The sequence below is a fragment of the Plodia interpunctella genome, chromosome 9 (genome assembly GCF_027563975.2).
Source record: "Plodia interpunctella isolate USDA-ARS_2022_Savannah chromosome 9, ilPloInte3.2, whole genome shotgun sequence".
In the NCBI taxonomy this organism is placed as follows: domain Eukaryota; kingdom Metazoa; phylum Arthropoda; class Insecta; order Lepidoptera; family Pyralidae; genus Plodia; species Plodia interpunctella.
This window is the reverse complement of record NC_071302.1, coordinates 3,626,172-3,643,853: the sequence shown is the minus strand read 5'-3', so window position 1 is coordinate 3,643,853 and position 17,682 is coordinate 3,626,172. Positions and strand designations below refer to the sequence as shown.

General features: G+C 33.2%; 2 protein-coding genes across 2 annotated transcripts; one reads left to right on the top strand and one right to left on the bottom strand.

The window, feature by feature from the left end:
* Positions 1–944: 944 nt before the first annotated feature.
* Positions 945–3,568, top strand: LOC128672574 (venom peptide BmKAPI-like). Its single transcript, XM_053749815.1, has 4 exons — positions 945–1,102; positions 1,530–1,721; positions 2,835–3,017; positions 3,466–3,568. Coding segments are annotated over exons 1-4 (438 nt in total). The 5' UTR covers positions 945–1,041; the 3' UTR covers positions 3,468–3,568.
* On the bottom strand, positions 3,519–10,553 carry LOC128672669 (keratin-associated protein 10-7-like). The gene is made up of 7 exons (XM_064436176.1): positions 10,465–10,553; positions 9,404–9,601; positions 9,053–9,250; positions 8,321–8,497; positions 8,018–8,218; positions 7,681–7,869; positions 3,519–7,523 (listed from the first exon to the last, which is right to left on the bottom strand). Exons 1-7 carry the CDS (start codon positions 10,544–10,546, stop codon positions 7,399–7,401), a joined length of 1,170 nt encoding a protein of 389 aa, XP_064292246.1. The 5' UTR covers positions 10,547–10,553; the 3' UTR covers positions 3,519–7,398.
* Positions 10,554–17,682: the final 7,129 nt, after the last annotated feature.

Sequence of the window (17,682 nt, the reverse complement as noted above, 5' to 3'; positions counted from 1 at the left end):
CCTACTCTAAAATTACTATTCAAGCGCTGAGGTTGAGGATAATTAATTGGTCACGCGCATCACGCGGTTATTGTAAAAACATCGAAGTGTTATGGTCATCATGCCGGACTGGCACACTAGAGGTCGCGGGTTCGATTCCTGGTTAGCTCATGATATTTTTATATTAAATTGGTACTTGAATGTTTATTTATATATGTATCTAGTAATAATGTTATAATGATATAGTATCATTGAGTTAAGCCTCATGGCTTAGCTCAATGATACTATATTATTATAACCATGAAAGTGACGAGTAGGCAGTATGACACTGGTATCGATACTATGTGCATCTAATGTAATAGGTTAATGTACCCAACATTTCAAAATCTCCGTATATCTGTTTATTAATTATGTTATGTTTATTTATACGTAAGTATATCTGCAATGTGGTAAAGAGAGCAACGAATACAAAGTCAAAGTATGCTAAACCTAAAATGCGGTCCAAAAGTACTTATAGTAGGTACGATAAATTAAAGTTACTTTATTATTATAAAAAGGTTTTATTATTCTGTTAGGTTGAGCCTAAGAATAAAAGAAAGTGTGGAGGATTCCGGAGTGGAAAATAAATAACATAGGATGTTAATACTTGACATATATTATTTTCAATTTTTCATACTTTGACAATCACAACTCGGTTGCCTAGACTCCATAAGGGCGGCCAACGTCTGCATTGACCGACCGTGTATGTAAGGCTACCTACAAGAGAATAGAAAGAGAATAGATAGATAGAAAAATAAAAGCAATTCACGTTCGTTGCGTTAAAATGAATAGGTATTATTAAAAAAATAAAGATTCAAAATACAATAATCAATTAATGGATAGAACACAGAATGTAGTCTGTGTGAGTCGACCTTTACCTTGAGGATGACTGCTGAGGAAATATAGTGAACCACTAATCATGAATCAAAGCATGAATCCACAAGGAAAATTGAGAGAAAACGTTACAAAATTGATAATAGTCCAGTTTGAGTTGGACCCTCGCTGGACACAGTCGTGTTAAATATGTCCAAAATTGTTGTTCCATTAATATTTACTTTTTGGATGTATTTCATTCAAAGTGAAGGTAAGAAACTTTTAGTTTACATTACTTAAGTATTTTCTATATTATTTTATACAATATAAACATATAGCTTATTATTTTTGTTTTAATTTCACTGTTGTTTTCATTTAATTTGTTACTTTTCATGGCACCTAGGAATTCTTTAATATTTATGAACCTAAATTACAAAGCATATATTTCAAAATATACCAGCGGATTCACCAAAATTATTGATCACAAAATACCTACAGGGCAGTTGCCCTGTAGGTATTTTGTGATCAATAATTTGGGTAGTTACCCAAACAAGTACATTAAAAAAAAAACATTTTTTTAACTCTCCCAAACATATTGACCGTTTAGTCAGCCTTTATATGGAAAGTAGGTACCTAACCTACCTAGTTTTTCAAACACGAACCAAAGCCATTTTCTAAACACAAATTTCCCGATCCAGTGGTGAAGCGCTCAGCATGTGAAGTGAATGAAATGCAAGTGGAATGCGCGCACTGCGGCCCAAAGACCTGTGAAGACCTTGGGTATCCTATCCCTTGCTCGGGCGCTACGGGGCTCTGCAAGCCGGAATGTGTCTGCGTCGACGGCTATGTCAGGGAAGCTGGGGGCGTGTGCATTCCAAAGGCTGAATGCCGTGAGTAAACGTGTATTATAGATTGCATTGACCGAATAATAAATTGTATATTAGGTATGTAATAAAAATACGATGTTTCGTCTATCTATGTGCCAAATTTCATGATAATCGGCCCGGTAGTGTTTGAGTTTTTTTATTACAAACAAAAATACAAATCTTTTTCTTTTTATAATAATACTCGCTTTTGCCCACAGCTTCATGTGTGAATAAAAATCCGTTTCCAGTGGGAATTTCAGAAAATCCCTTCTTAGTGCTCCCTTACACTGTCCTAGGAACCCACCATACACACAACATACACACACCATATTTCAGCTTTCTACCCAGTTGCCCAGTAGTTTCGGCTGTGCGTTGTTTATTAGTCAGTCACTCAGTAACGCAAGAGTTTTTTATATATTGATTAGTATGAATTGAGGACCTAAATGAGACCAATGATAGAGCCATTAGCGTAGTCATATATAATAGAATATAATCACTACATTACTCCAGTAGATATCGTACGAGGGGACTAAGGAACACTTAAGGAACTTAGTAGCTAATTTATATCAATCACCTGTTTTTTTTTAAATTATGCTTTGACATACGTTCTTAACAATAAATAAGTAAATAAATAAAATTATGAATGACCTATACCATCAGCCACGACATTAAAATACTTTAATTTATTGGATAGGAAAATATATAATGTACGTCATAATATGCAATATGTCAATGACATAACAAGATACCTAGCTATATTTTGTTAGGGTTTTACGTCATTATTTTATTATAAGATTTTATTTAAAGCTTGTAATCTAACTAAGCTTGTGTCAAGAAGGTGATTTTTGCAAAAAAAAACTACCTACATTATTTGGCAATGTCTTTCATCGATCATTCCATCTTCGATAATTTGTGCTTGTTGTTTTACTTACAATTTTTTATTACAAGTTGTGTTTTTTGTAAATAATGCATTTATGAATTGAACTTTCTAGGATAGATCCGCCTTCCTACGCATCTATTTTTTAGTAGGTACTATGTTTATTTGTTATTTTTTTTCAAAGTAACAAACGTGAAAATATAAAAACAAACAGTCGTGTTTATTTTTTCAGTTACTAATTTTACTTTATTTGCTTATAGCCAGCTGCGGTGGCGACGCCAATGCAACGGAAGGTTGCGGCAACCACTGCGGCAACACATGTTCAGACCACCAGGAGGTCAACAAGACTTGCCTGACAGGTTGTCGGTACAACAGCTGTGATTGCAAGACCGGATATGTCTACCATGAACAACGGGGGAAATGTGTCCTTCCTGTTGATTGTTGTGAGTATACAATTTTAATTCTACATTACTTAATATCCATTTATCTAAATAAACTAGTTTTAGTTTAGTTAGGATCTCCTGCCCTCGACGAAAGTGGTTTGATAACATAAAGGATTGGACCGGACTTAGATACAACCAATTGAAAATAGCGGCCCAGTCGCGAAAGTTTCCGTATGATCTCCAAACTTCAATTCGAAGATGGCACCCCATGACGATGATGATCTAAATAAAACGAAAAATGAAAACATATTTCTATTGATATAAATATATGTGAAATTTGGTGTACCTGAAATTTCGTTAGTGTGGGTTTGACATAGTAAAAATGTGTTTTTACATCGAAGCTCTTGGGAGACAAAACTGAAAAGATTGATTGGTTGAACTTACCTTTTTGGTAAAACATTTGTTTTATGATATGACTGAATAAAATATGTTACAAAATTTGTTTCAGGAATCGCGGAAATCTGTAGAAGCGAATGATTCTGTGGAAATGAAATGCAAGACTGAAAAATCTTATAATAATGTATTTGTTTGAAGATAAAAATTCTAATTGACCTTGGCCTTTTGATTCACTCTATTAAATGCCGCTCCATTTTTGATTATCATCCAATCAATAAACTTATCAACCCAACCGTAACTCATTTAGCAAACGGAAAAACTTGCCTAGACAGAGATAGATGATGGGGGGACAAAGATAGAAAATAAGACAAATAACCAAGAACACACAAACATTGGCCGAAGCCAATTACAGTTGGACGAAAAACATTTTTCCTAACCAATTATGTAGTTAGGAACTACGTTTTCATGGTGGTTAAGGAAATGTCAGACAAGATCGTTTGGATTTGTTTCATTACTTACTTATTAAAAAGTAAAAAAATCAAAGTAAAGAAATGAATATTGAATGTCGGGAATTTTTAAATTTGTCTAACAAATAATTTGTTACCTTAGAAATGTGAAAGTTATTGTTTACCCAACAGCATTTGGTAGCATGTCTTACCACTTCGTATATTTACAGTTATTTTGTAACACCCTGTATTGGTTGTATAATCGTTTCCAAACTCCCTTTGCTGTGTGAACTAGGGACTTTATGACCGTCAGGTGACCAGGAAATTTTTCTCATTAGGAAATCAGTCCACCCCGTTTTTGATAAAATTTCAATGTTATAAATTTCGATAATTTTAAATGTGTTTCTATCAAACATTTCTTTTCAGAAGTGGTTATTTCGAAATGATTTACAATTTTAAGAATTTTTTTATTTCGTTAAAATTTGACGTTATAATTATTTGGAATGCTTAGATGGACAGACATACTAATCAATACATATTAACGATATTTGATTACATATTAACGATTTTAGAATCTAAACTGATCTGCCACACAAATTCATACAATCAAGTTGATTTTTAACATTAATGCGATTCATTTCAGATTCCTAAATTGAACTGCGCTGCATTTGAATCGTTCAGTAAAAGTTTTTAGTTGGCCTGAATAGTTTATAGCATTTATATCTGAATGTTCAGTTTGACGAAACTATTGACAGCTCGTTTCGATTGATTGATTGGCGCATCATGTCTGCTCTCAGGGTCTCCGGGGCATTATTCGTTATCTAGAATAGTAAGATTATTCTCAAGAAACGTGCCAAGGAAAATAAGTGAGTATTGCGTAACTTTACTCTTTGTCTCCTCTGAAGGCGTTCTTGGTTCCTTCCTCTGCTATAGAGCGACTGAGCTTTGTATCCGCTCTCCTGTTTATATTTTTATTATAATAATTTTAGGATCGGTTGCTCCAGTCAAATTTAACTTGCGCACAACAATGCAAATTACGCCATTTTGTATTATCAGCGGCAGACTAACAATTAGTCAAATCTTCTTCTTTTTTCTAATGTCAAAAACAAAATATTATATGGAGCTTGTATGACAGTGATGTATTGTTACATCACGGATCGTGGAGTCAAAAAGCATTTTTCTAATATACTTTAACGAGGGCGAAGAAATAGTATACTTATTAATTTTATTTTGTTCCCGGCCAATTAGTGAAAAGATATATGTCGTTTTTTAATGAAATATATATTATATTCGATATAATCATGGTAATAATAACGTGAAAAATCTCTCCTTGTAGCGTTCAACCGTTAAATCTCTGCTATAAAATTTAATTAAAAAAATGGCTGAGCTACGTAAACCTGCTTTGGTATTTTAATAAATAAATTATTAGCACCGTTCCATAAAAAATAAAAATCTCGTATAACAGGTCAGTATAAGTGAAAGAGAAATGAAAAAAAGTTTGTCGGCTAGAACGATCCCCCTGTGTCTGACTCTATGAATTTCTTAGCGGACAGGTACTAAATCTTTTACATTCACAAGAAAACTTAAATAATGCGAAGATTACTTCGAAATTTGATTCAAACTGACAGGCGAATATTAAAATGTCAATTATAGGCTGGTATTCCATTACTGTGCTGAGAATATACTGAATGTAAGACATGCAATCCAAGTTTAGGATATTATGTATTTAATAATGAAAAATCACACACTGGTGCACACATTGGTCTGTAAACCAGGGACAACGACCGTGCTAAGTGGAGACGAAATGTAGGAAAGTGGACCCTGGGCTTCGACGCTCAACGGCTGAGGAAGCAACTGGGAACATGCTCAGATAAGAGACAGAATTAAAATAGGGATCACTCACAATCGACCAAGATCGTGGACTTTTTTAGAAGACTATTCGTAAGACCAGTGTGATTCGGCTCGGATTATCTCCGCTGATATGTCACATGTGTTTAACAAATTAGTTTTAATTAAGAATCTTCCGAAGGTTTAGTGAAGTCTTTATTTAGGCTCACAGTATTCTTTGCGTGAGTTGCACCAGTCAACTTTGTAGTTGACTTTGACCTGCACACCTGTCTAGATAATATGGCGTACTTGTGTGATTAATATGCATTATTTTAAAAATAAGATTTCGGTTAATACCAATAAGCAGGTTTGGGGGTAGATGAATATTTTAGCTTGTGGGTGGGTGGAGAATTGTCTTTATGTTTAAGGATTCAGTAAAGTTTAGTTCTACGCGCTAAAAGTTTAACAACTTCGAAAATTTGAGTTAGGTATTGTGCGAATGGACTGAAGAGGTGTCGTTAAATATTTCCAAAGATTAATTAATTAGCTTGACCAGAGAAATTGTAGATATTCCCTAAGATATAATGTTAAAACTTCTTTATATCTGGTATATTTACTATTTTAGGATAATTAAAAACATTTTTCTTAACCTACTGGTTCGGTGTTGATTACAAGAAAAAGATAAGGATATATATTTTCAAATTTACATTTCCAGTTTATTAATAACACAATTTAAATAAATATTTGCAATAAAATTACGCTTCTAAGTATATACTTAGTGTATGACCAGATCAAACAGTAAATTGTGTTAGTAAATTAATAATACCATTATCAATATAGCCTACAATATGTTTCAACTACAACTCAAACGAATCGATTAAGGTATTTAATTAACATCATGTGTTTGATCAAAATGAAGTAACAGTTTCCAGGATTTGACACTAATCATGAGTTAAGACTAAATTATCTCTATATCTCTCTATATCGGCCGTACGAGGCGACTAAGGGACAATAGCATTATCAAGGAGGGTTAACGTCAGGCAGACGGCCGGTCTTAAAAATTTTAAGATGTATTTTTATGCTGACCCTGGGCTTCGCGGCGTCATAGCCCTGAATAAAACCTGGAACGCGCGAAGATGAGCTAAGCTAAATTCAAAGATTCTTGTATAATGCTACATTTTGAATGGCAAAGTCCAATAACAATAATGGACGCCCTTCAAAGTTGGAGTCATCAAGTTGTGGGTTTACGAGCTAAGCCGATTGAAACTAATAAATCATCGGCTTCCTGGAACCAGAAAATCGAACCCTGATTAAATTCCTATCTTACACACGCAAACAGTTTGGAATACATTTTGAAAGTGCTTAGTTGGCAGGATATACCCTTTCAAACGAAAAGTTTTCACACGGTCTGTAATATAGTAGGTATACGGAATAAGATACTTTTGAATTTCTCAATACTAAATAAAATAAATATCTAAAATCGAGTGATAAAAAAGAATCGTGTGCCTTTTTCTATATATTTTTTTGTTTGTATATTTTTCCATGGGATATTTTTTGGCCGATTGGAATCAATCGTTAGAATTATGTTTTGTTAGACAGATCTTTTCATAAATAATATCTAGTATATAAATAGCGATAAATAACGCGGTGTATGGATGTATGTATCCAAGAATACAAAATTAATATGATAATAAATAATAAGTACATACATTAAAATATTCATTTGTTTGTAATGCAGCATAATTGTAGACTTGTAATATAGACTAGGAAAATTACTTATATGCTATACTTGACCCTGAAGACGAAGCCGATGAAGAAGAACTTGATGATGAGGTGGAGGAAGACGATGAAATAGAACTGCTCGAATGTGATGCCGATTGAGATGTAGAGGTAGAACCTATATTTTCAATGAAAAAAGAAAGTTAAAATACAGTATGCAATTTGCAGTTTGCAGTAATCTGAGACGAATAATTTAGGCACTATTTCCATCTATTTAAAAATGAATTTAATATTTATTTTTTGGAATTGATCTGTCAAGAAGATCAGAAACTTACCGTTACCGCAATGTTTAGTTGAGACGCAATTATCATCGTAATCTCTGCAGAAATTTTTCTTACAAACACATGTAGGTACGCAACCTGACGATTCACAATTACTTTGTTGATCATCATTACATTTCTTATCTAGGCAATCTGAAGAGCAAGAATCCCATACTTCGTTAGGTCTGGTGCATTCTACTCGAGCTGCAATTGAGATCAAATGGTTATCAACCAAATTATATTACAATTATAATAAGTAAGAAAAAAAGAAAATACTACATAGCATGTATGTAGGACTCTATGGATTATTAAATTAATTCAGAATTTTATATAATTGCATTATCAAACTCACGGCAATCAGAAGCTAAAACACAAGTATCATCATCATCACTTATTCTTCGATAACCGTCTTTGCACGCACATCCAGGAGAACATGGCCATCCAGGCTTGCAAGCTATTTGTATAAGACTGTCATCTGCTGGACAATTTTGGCTGGGACACCGGTAGGCACAATCAACACGAGTCTCATTTAAACCACAGAGTGTATTAGAAACTGCAAAATAAAATAATTCTAAATTCTGTTAATTTCTTTGATCATTAATAGGAACAAATATTTTATAGTTTTCATCTGAATTTCTGACATAAATCCTCTTACCTCCCGGGCACTTGTTAGTTGGTATGCATTTGCCGTTCTCATCTCGTCGATAGCCTTCAACACAATCACAACCGGATTCACATGGAGGGTCTTTTATGCAGGCGATTTTTATATACAGTTCCACGCAAGTTTGTGGTGGACATACAATCTTGCAATCAGTATGGACTTCTTTTTTTTGTTATTGGAGCTGTAATAATATAAATTAGGAATAATTGTCCATCATTTGAAATTATTTATTTAATATGTTGATAGCAGTTTCTACTAAGCTAAGCTTAGCACATCAAAAAAGCGGTCGATAGACAATATTGTATAAATTTTGACATCGTACCGGTTTTCTCTCTAATTCTTTTGCCGTCACTGCGGGGTTTTATGTATTACTGCATATAATTATATAGTTACATCTATATTTCCATATTGTACTATAAGTATCGTGTATTTTTATATATATCAAATTTAAATATATATGTATGTAATTAAAGAAAGTAATTTCTTTATTACTATTACTATTTGCACCCACGTAGCATTCTCCGTATGATTTGTTTTGTTTCTTTTTTATTTTGTGCAATAAAGTTTAAATATATAAATAAATTTCAAAATCGAGAAGGACGTGAGGGAGCGTATTTTGGTGAAAGAAAATCGTGAAAAAAGTCAAGACCCACAAAGAGTTGTAGCGCAGCTGGAAGTAAGTAAGTAATGTGTTGAAAGACTGTAATTTTTTTTTTTCATAATTACCTGGTGGGCATTTTTCATTATGTATGCAAGTATTATTAGCATCTCTGAGATAACCGTCTATGCAGTCGCAACCTGGTGTACATTTACGATCTGGATCACATATATACGAACTGTAGATACTCTCACAAGATTGTGGTGGGCAATCTATCTTGCAAGTGCTGAATACTTCATTTTTACCACACTTTCGCTCTGAAAGTTCTTGAAAAGAAAATACGAGAAGATCACATTAAAAACTGTTTAGGACATATATTGTTAAAATGATATAAATTAAAAAGCAATAAATAAATTAATATTAGCAGCAAAATTAGAACTATTAAAACGGGATTTGAGAAAGGATAATTTTTACATTACCTGGATTACAATCCTTTTCAAGTACGCAAACATTATTTGAGTCTCTATAATGCCCATCTATACAATTGCAACCTGGTTCGCATGGTGGTACACCCTGTCCATCACATATGTATGCTCGACCTAAACTTTCACATGTCTGCGGTGGGCATACTCTTTTGCAGTCACTATACACTTCATTTTGGCCACAACTTGGTTCAACTGTTGAATTACAATAATCTGATAAAAAATGATCTAGATAAAAAAATTTGAAGAATTAATTATAATTCGCCATAATTTTTTATCTCATTGACATTAGTCAATGTTTAATATATTATGTGAGACAACAATATTTTATACCATAAGTAAGTTATGTTCTGCAAATTGAATTAACATTTTTTTTTCCATCACACATTTATTTTTTTATTGTATTTCTATATCTAATCCACAGTTGCATACTAATATATGGCGGAGATGAGGGCAATGACTAGTAGTTAAGTTAGTTTACAAAAAAATATTTAATGCCTTTAGATATTTTTAATTTATAAGTATTTTTAAGTAAGGTTTCATCGATATAATTTACTAGGAGAAGGTGGACACTGATAATTGGGTATACAAATATTACTTGAATTCCTCAAATGGTCCTTAATTCAGTCACATCCTGGCTCACATATCTGAGGACCGCAAAAGTAGTCTGTATACGGAAGATTACAAGACTCATAATCATATCGTGTGTGTTATTGCTGACATTGATGTCAAATTTTATTCAAGTGGCCTTTAGGCGTAAAGGCATCTGACATGACTTTACGACTGCTTACCGCCATCTAGTGGCAGGTGATCGCATACACACTAGTGAACTAAACTGATTGCAAGACTGCGGCGGACATGTTGTCCTACATTTTACATACTTTTCGTTGAACCCACATTTTATAGGTTTGTCTGTCGGCTAAATAAGTACCTATCTTATTCGTTTTTTATGCACAGTTCAGGTAGAAGCAACTAAATCAAAAATGTTTTGGTTTTGTTCGCATTCGCGGATCTGGTTTTCATAATATATATATCTATTTAAATTAAAATCTTCTTACCAGGTTCAGTACCACATGGTTTTGTGAATTTAGTTCCAAATGTATTATTAAATACCAAAGCAAAAACTAAAACCACGAACATGATAAAATTTTGCACCAACTGAGAAGGTCAATACATAACCGACTGATTTTATACGCAATATATTTATTCAAAGTACAATAACAATACAACTAACACAAAAAAACACAACTGTTAAGAACAGCAGCTAAATAAATATTGTTTATGAAGTTATTTGGCAAAAACAGAAAAAAATTGCAATAATTATCAAAAAAACATTGTATGATTAACATAAACTTGATTGAGATATCGAGTCAATTTCTTTCTTAAATTTATACGGTTGGAAATTACTATAAAGAGGCAAGCATTTTAATTGCAAATTCAAGTTGGTAAAAAATTGCCTCTATCATGATTAAGTAACACTTCATGTAAACAAGTATGACTAGCGTTTACCGAAAACCTTAAAGACAAATTCCTAACTACCAGCTGGATTAAAAAAGTAGCTAAAATATCTGAAGACTTATATACAAAATACCCCACACAGTGGGTTCCCTATGTAGGTGCCTTAATATAGTCACATGTTTTTATATGTCCTGAGTCGGTACGCCTATATACCTGTTACAGCAAGCTTATTACTGTAGCTTTATAGTAACCAACATTAAACAGTTCTATATCTTAGCTGCGATAATCTAAATAAATAATAAAGTAAGTTCGAGACTTACTCAACTATAACATATTTTACAACAAATACTAAAAACTATAATATATGTTATAAATATTTTATAACATATATATATAAACATCCAAGACCCGGGCCAATCAAAAAAACATTTTTTATCATGACCTGACTGGGGATCGAACGTCCCGTGTTCTCTTGGTTCAAAGGCAAGCACTTTACCACTGCGCCACCGAGGTCGTCAAATCTATTATCTGGTAAAAAAAAACTAATGACAGGTCATTGCGATTTATACTTTCTATATTACGACCTTTTTTACCTGTGTCACCACAATAAATAAATTTGATTTTAATTGACGATTGAAACATAACGTCGCGTCGTCTCACAAAATGTCAGCTATGTTCATGTTAAGTCCCGTTAATAAACACTTATATTGTATCCATAGCATATAGTTAACATTAGACAGAGGAGCAAGAATTGTGAAATCTAAATAAATAAAGACCTTCTTCTCTGTTTATCCCACGAACATACTGGGACACTATGTGCTCATGTTAACCCTTTTTCCGTTCCATTTGCCTGCTTGCAGGAAACTCGTTTCACATAGATCAGTCCGCTAAGCCCTACATTTTACCCAGGAGCCCGGATTTATTTTCACTTTTCAGTTTTCTGTTGTGCAGTCAAAGGGGCTTATCCTGAATATAGTGGGAGTCAAAACCATTGCAGTATTAGAAATTTTAGTTTTTAAAAATGTTACTGAATTTAGTAGATTTACTTTAACGTTGAACATAAAAGTTGATGTAGTTAGGTTATAGAATAAAAGGGAGATGTAAGAAACAGACAGATGGTAAGCGCGTGTGAGGGTGAAAATTAATGATAATAATACAAATCCATGCTAATATTTTTTTGTAATGAAAAAACTCAAAAACTACTGAGCCGATTTTGATGAATAGATAGACTAAACCTTCAGGAGTAACTTAGGCTACTTTTATATTAAGGTTTTATCCGAGCGATGCCGGGATGGGCTGCTAGTTTCTAATATAATATTTCTATTTATTGGCCATCTATATAAATACCTTAGTTTACAAAATAACTATGTAACCTATAGAATATTGGATGATGTAAATCTCTACTAATACTTGCTAGTAAGCTACCGTTGTTAGTTCTACTCTTATAAAAGCAGTCATATAAAAGCTTTTAGAATCAGGTGGAAGTCATATTTAATTAACCACTGGTTAAATATTTAAGGCAGTTTTAAGGTTCTAACTTCCACTCGTAAACCCAAAAGTATGTCCCTCATCGTTAAGAGGTTTTTAGTGTAGGTTCTTTGGGAGTGACCCTCGACCTTTTTATGACGGTCAAATATGGGCAATGGTTGGACCAAAAATGGACCTCTGTAACATACATATCACATCTGGGAGGCTACCAAGAAACATAAAATACGTAGCACGTCATTGCGTCCACGTGTTCTCTCTTCTTTTACACGATGCGACCACGATATACGAAGAAGAGACATCTTGTGGACGTTAGTAACGCGCTACGTGTTTCGTGGTAGGCCTTCCGATTCCAAAAGTCGTAGACAGAATCTAGGTACGTTTTGTTATGATCTTGCTCGGTTACTACACATTAATCGGTGTTTTCATAAAAGATTATCAATTATGCGAGCTTCTAATAATGGCCTTTTCAAAATGGCCTGCAATTATCAATACAATTCCGAAACAACTACCTAATATTATTTTGAAATCAGTAATCAGTAAATAAATATCAAAGCAGGAGCAGATAATGACTAATTTAATCAATATTCTTTAAATTTGGCATACATTTAGTTAAAAATACAAAGACTGATATATGGTACCTTTCATACTGGAAAATATCCGTTTCTATGGGAAATATACACTGTTGAAGCCGCGGGCTAAAGCTAGTCTTTTTATGAAAGGTCTCTGAAATGACTCTGGGCTTTTTGACAAAGTACATGTTTGGTACGAACCTTGTCCAACTCAAATATGGGGTCAGTCAATGTGAGATCATCAAATATTCAAAAAGGTCCTAGAATTTGTGATGAGGTCCAACTTAGACTATTCAGCCTAAATGGACTGTATAGAGGAGGATGTACTCATATAGAGACATAAGTGCCTTTTAAATCTTTAAGCTCTATTAAGCCTGCTTCTATAGTTGATTGATCTAAATCATTAACTAATAATAAAACTTTATTTCGGGCTAATTTATCTATAGTTTTTTAGTAAACAAGGCTTAAAGTAGTAAAAATTACAGTCAAGTGTACATGCGTAAGAGCATTTCACATGTATATTTTCAGCCTGAATTCTGTGTATGCTATGCTGGGTGTATAAAAGATAATTTTCTTTGAATCACTTTTAAAGATACTTTGATTTTATTTCTTACTACAATAGTTTAGATATAGTGTAGTGTAATCACATAGCATTATCTATATGTCCCAAAGGTTACCTGTTATTTAATGCTTTTAGCAATTGCACTTTTATAAATTGTATTATTGTGTAATAAAGTTTAAATAAATAAATAAATCACAAGTTACGTAATCAATGTATGTAGTGTACGTTGAAGTTCAATATAATTACAGAAAATATTTGCATAAATTGCTTATTGTTTTCCTATTAATCCTACTGTTCTTGAGTTTTAATTAGATTCTGTAGAAACTGGGGAAAAAAAACAAACAAATGCATTCCATAAACATAAATTACTAGCATTTTTCATTCTCTTGGATGGCCCCCAGTGGAGTCAAAACGCCTTCTAACGGTGGGATTTATGTTTTTCCACGCTTGAGTAATTCTTGAACGCAACACTCGCACGGGGTGCAATACAGAGAGATATTAAATTGTAAAATGCATACAGGCGAGACTAAAAATTTTCATGCAAAAAAGTATACAGACCTGCCTGTTTCGAGCGAATTTTTGATCCGCGATGTAAAAGTAAAAGTTTTAAAATCCGGGAAATTTAGGAATCCTAATAATATAAATGTGAATGTTTGTTAGGATGTATATATGTGTGTAAGTTTGTCACTCTTTCACGAAAAATCTACGGGACTGTTTGTCATGAAATTTGGTACACGGGTATAATGTAACCTGGAAATACATAGGGTATTTTTTATACCGAGATTCCCGAGAAAGAAACGAGAGCGAAGTCCTGGGACGCAGCTAGTACTAAATAGTCTATCTGAAAATCAAAATACCTTATATGAAAGTTATGTATAAGATATTTAAATTGCTGGTAGGGAAAGCATTTGATTATAAAAGTATTCTAATTAATTTAAAGTATTGTTTAATGCTCGTGGGTTATTTCTTTTCTAAAACTAAACTAAAGACTAAGGGTGAGTTGCACCGTCGAATTTGTTTAAACAAAATAGCGTACTTTAAGTATTCCTTCACACGTTAAAGATAACGACAAAGTTGAGCGTGCAACCCACCGTTAATATCCGAATATTGTAATTCAAAGTGGAGCAACAATTTTTTACTCGAAGATCTATAATATTTTAACTATATAACGCGTGTTATTTCTACATTCCAGTAATATTCGTAAAACCTTTTGCTCCATTCAGAGAGATATGAATTCGGCTCACGTATGGAGCAAGTTTGTATGCCAGATAATATTGCGGCTGTTAGGAACATAAACATTGCATTTGCCGAGCCTATAGTTGATAACCGAAAAAACCTCTATGCTTATAATATTTTTTTTATACAATAATAACATTTTAGCCTAGCTTTTAGCGAAACAAAATGTGACTTTTTTATAAACCTATCCATCCATAAGTCGCTGTCACTGACGACTTGAGACGAGGTCTTGGTATTCATGGATTTAAAAAAAATCTTGTTCGTGTAATAAACGTTGAGGAGTTCTCTCGTTGGAAACAGATCCTAGATGCACGTGCTCATTATAATATATTGTCATGGAAACTGAAACGATGTGGAAAACGGAAAAATGGTGAAATTTTATTTGCGTGATTTGATGACATACAAACGTCGGGACAGATTATTATATTAACATCTGGTAATAAAACTGTAAAACTCCCTGGTTTTTTATAATCGGAATTAATTGTTGTCTTTAATTATACTTTTCAAAAGTTTTTTAGTTATGAAAATAAAAATATTTATTTTTTCTCAAAACTTGAAATATTACCTATAGGCAACGACCTTCCTTTGCCTAGCAGTGGGAATAAGAATTAAGAAATTTAAATTGTTTGGAAAGAAAAAAAAAGAACATAATCTATACTATTATTATATAGAGGTAAGCGTTTGTGAGTTTGTATGTTTGAGGCGGGTAACCTCCGAAACTACCGCACCGATTTCAAAAATTCTTTCACCATTAGAAAGGTACATTATCTATGATTGCTATAGCCTATATTGTATCTTAAAATTCACACGGGAGCGAAGCCCCGGGCAACATCTAGTTAAATATAATATCAGTAATTACATAGTAACGCTAAAGTAAATAAAGGCACCCTTCTGGGAAGCTACGTTTAACTTAGCGATGTAATTTGTGAGGTTACAAGGAACTCATAAACGCTTGGACTTTGTGCCAATGCAAATATCTGAGAAAATATGTTTGAAAAAATGCTTGTATTTTAGGAGAAAAATAAAATAAATATTTAACTGTTTCATATGAAGCATTCAAAAATTTTACAAATATAATTTTGTGGACAATGGAGAAGATGTGGTGTGTACTTTAGTCCTACAACAAAACCATTCCTCATTTTCCGTGGATGTCGTAAACTGATATCAGGCAAGCGTTCGTCAAATCTTCAAAATGTTTTTTTTTCACTTCCATTGCGTGTGGTTATCACAGATAGATATAGACTAGATAAAAAAATGAAATTTATATTAACCAATTCGACAGTTCAGTATGTGAAGTAGCAAAAAATATTAATTTTTATTCAATGTTCTATAAAACATCAACAGATATAATCTTCGACATTAATTGTTTAGGGTTGGTTACTCTAGTAAACTTTGGCGTTAACTTAACCTGTGCAGAAAAATGTAAAATACGCCATTTTGTCTAAACGTCAGAGGTACGCAGGTTAACGTTAACGTCAGAGTTGACTGAGCAACTCATCCTTACATAAAATATACTTTCAAGAAAATTTGTACATAAAATAAAAAATTGGTGGGCAGAATTTAGATTCAACTCGAGTTGAGTTTTATAATATAATTTAAATTTAATTAATGAACGACTGACGAAAATAATAAATAAACACCATACGATTAAATCAAATCGAGTTAACGTATCTACTTGGTTCATAGCTCTATGATCTACGAGTATATTGTTCTAAAATGTATAAGAACAAAAGCGTCATAAGCGGGCGGCGTATATTCATCTGTTTTCATTATCCGTTGTTTTGTGAGATTAATCGCCATTCGCGTGTGAAGGCATTGTTCAGGAAGTCATTATTCAATTAAATTTCACCGACACTGATTGTGGTATGCGATAACAAAAATCCTTATTTTAATTTATCTAGTTGAAGTTGAACCCACCGTGTGCTTCAGGAACTTGTGTGTGAAATGGAGAAAAGTTAGTAAATAATTATTAATTACTAGCTTTTGCCCGCAGCTTCGTTCGCGTTATTTTTCCGCGATGAGTATAGTAGGGTACCTACCCTATGTCCTTCTCCATACCTCAAACTATATGTCCGCAAAATTTTAAGAAGATTGGTTGAGTAGATAGAGCGTGAAGGGGTGACAAACAAACAAACTTATTTTCGCATTAGTCAAGATGAATCATATTACCTATTAAAATAAATAAATGAAATATATGATAATCCAACTGACTTACAGCGGTCTAATAAATACCTCGCTCGCTTATAATTTTAATTTGCGCCGATTCCGTTAAATAAATGGAGACTCAGAGACTTAATCCTTCTCCCCGTTGACGTGGGTGCAGTGCTCGGAAAGCATAACAAATTACATAATTCATCGTCATAATAGCCAGACCCTTCGCGAGCCGATGAAAAATTGAAACCATATCTCTTGGACCGCGTTGGACCTATGTAATTCATATTTCCCTGTAATAATTGAGTTTTCTAACAAATTATTTTATTAAATCTACCTATTTTGTTTTACACGTAGAAAAGAATGAGCGCTTTGGTAAATAAGGACCGAACATAAATAACTATGTATTTTATTATATACGCGTTCACATAATGTATCATAGAATTTTTCACGTCTTACAAAAATTACAGGAGTTCCGCTCCGACCAACTAAGAGCCATGACTCATTGATCCGTTGCGCTCCGTTGTACTCCAGTAAGATTATTGGCACGCATTTCCTCCTAGACGACATCGAGCCAGCATTTTTAGAGTTAATCCCATTCGAGGCAAATATATTTTCGCTTCCTTAAGCAATATCCGTATTTACAATGTCCAAAATCTACTCATTAATTCAGTTCTTTGTGCCTTTATAGGTTATCGAATACCTCATCGGGAACTAAAGTGCCCATCGACCTGAAATATTAATAATTCATAGTGTTGATAGCAGAAGAAAATCTCTCGGGACGAAATTGTATCCATATCACTTAGCCCCCA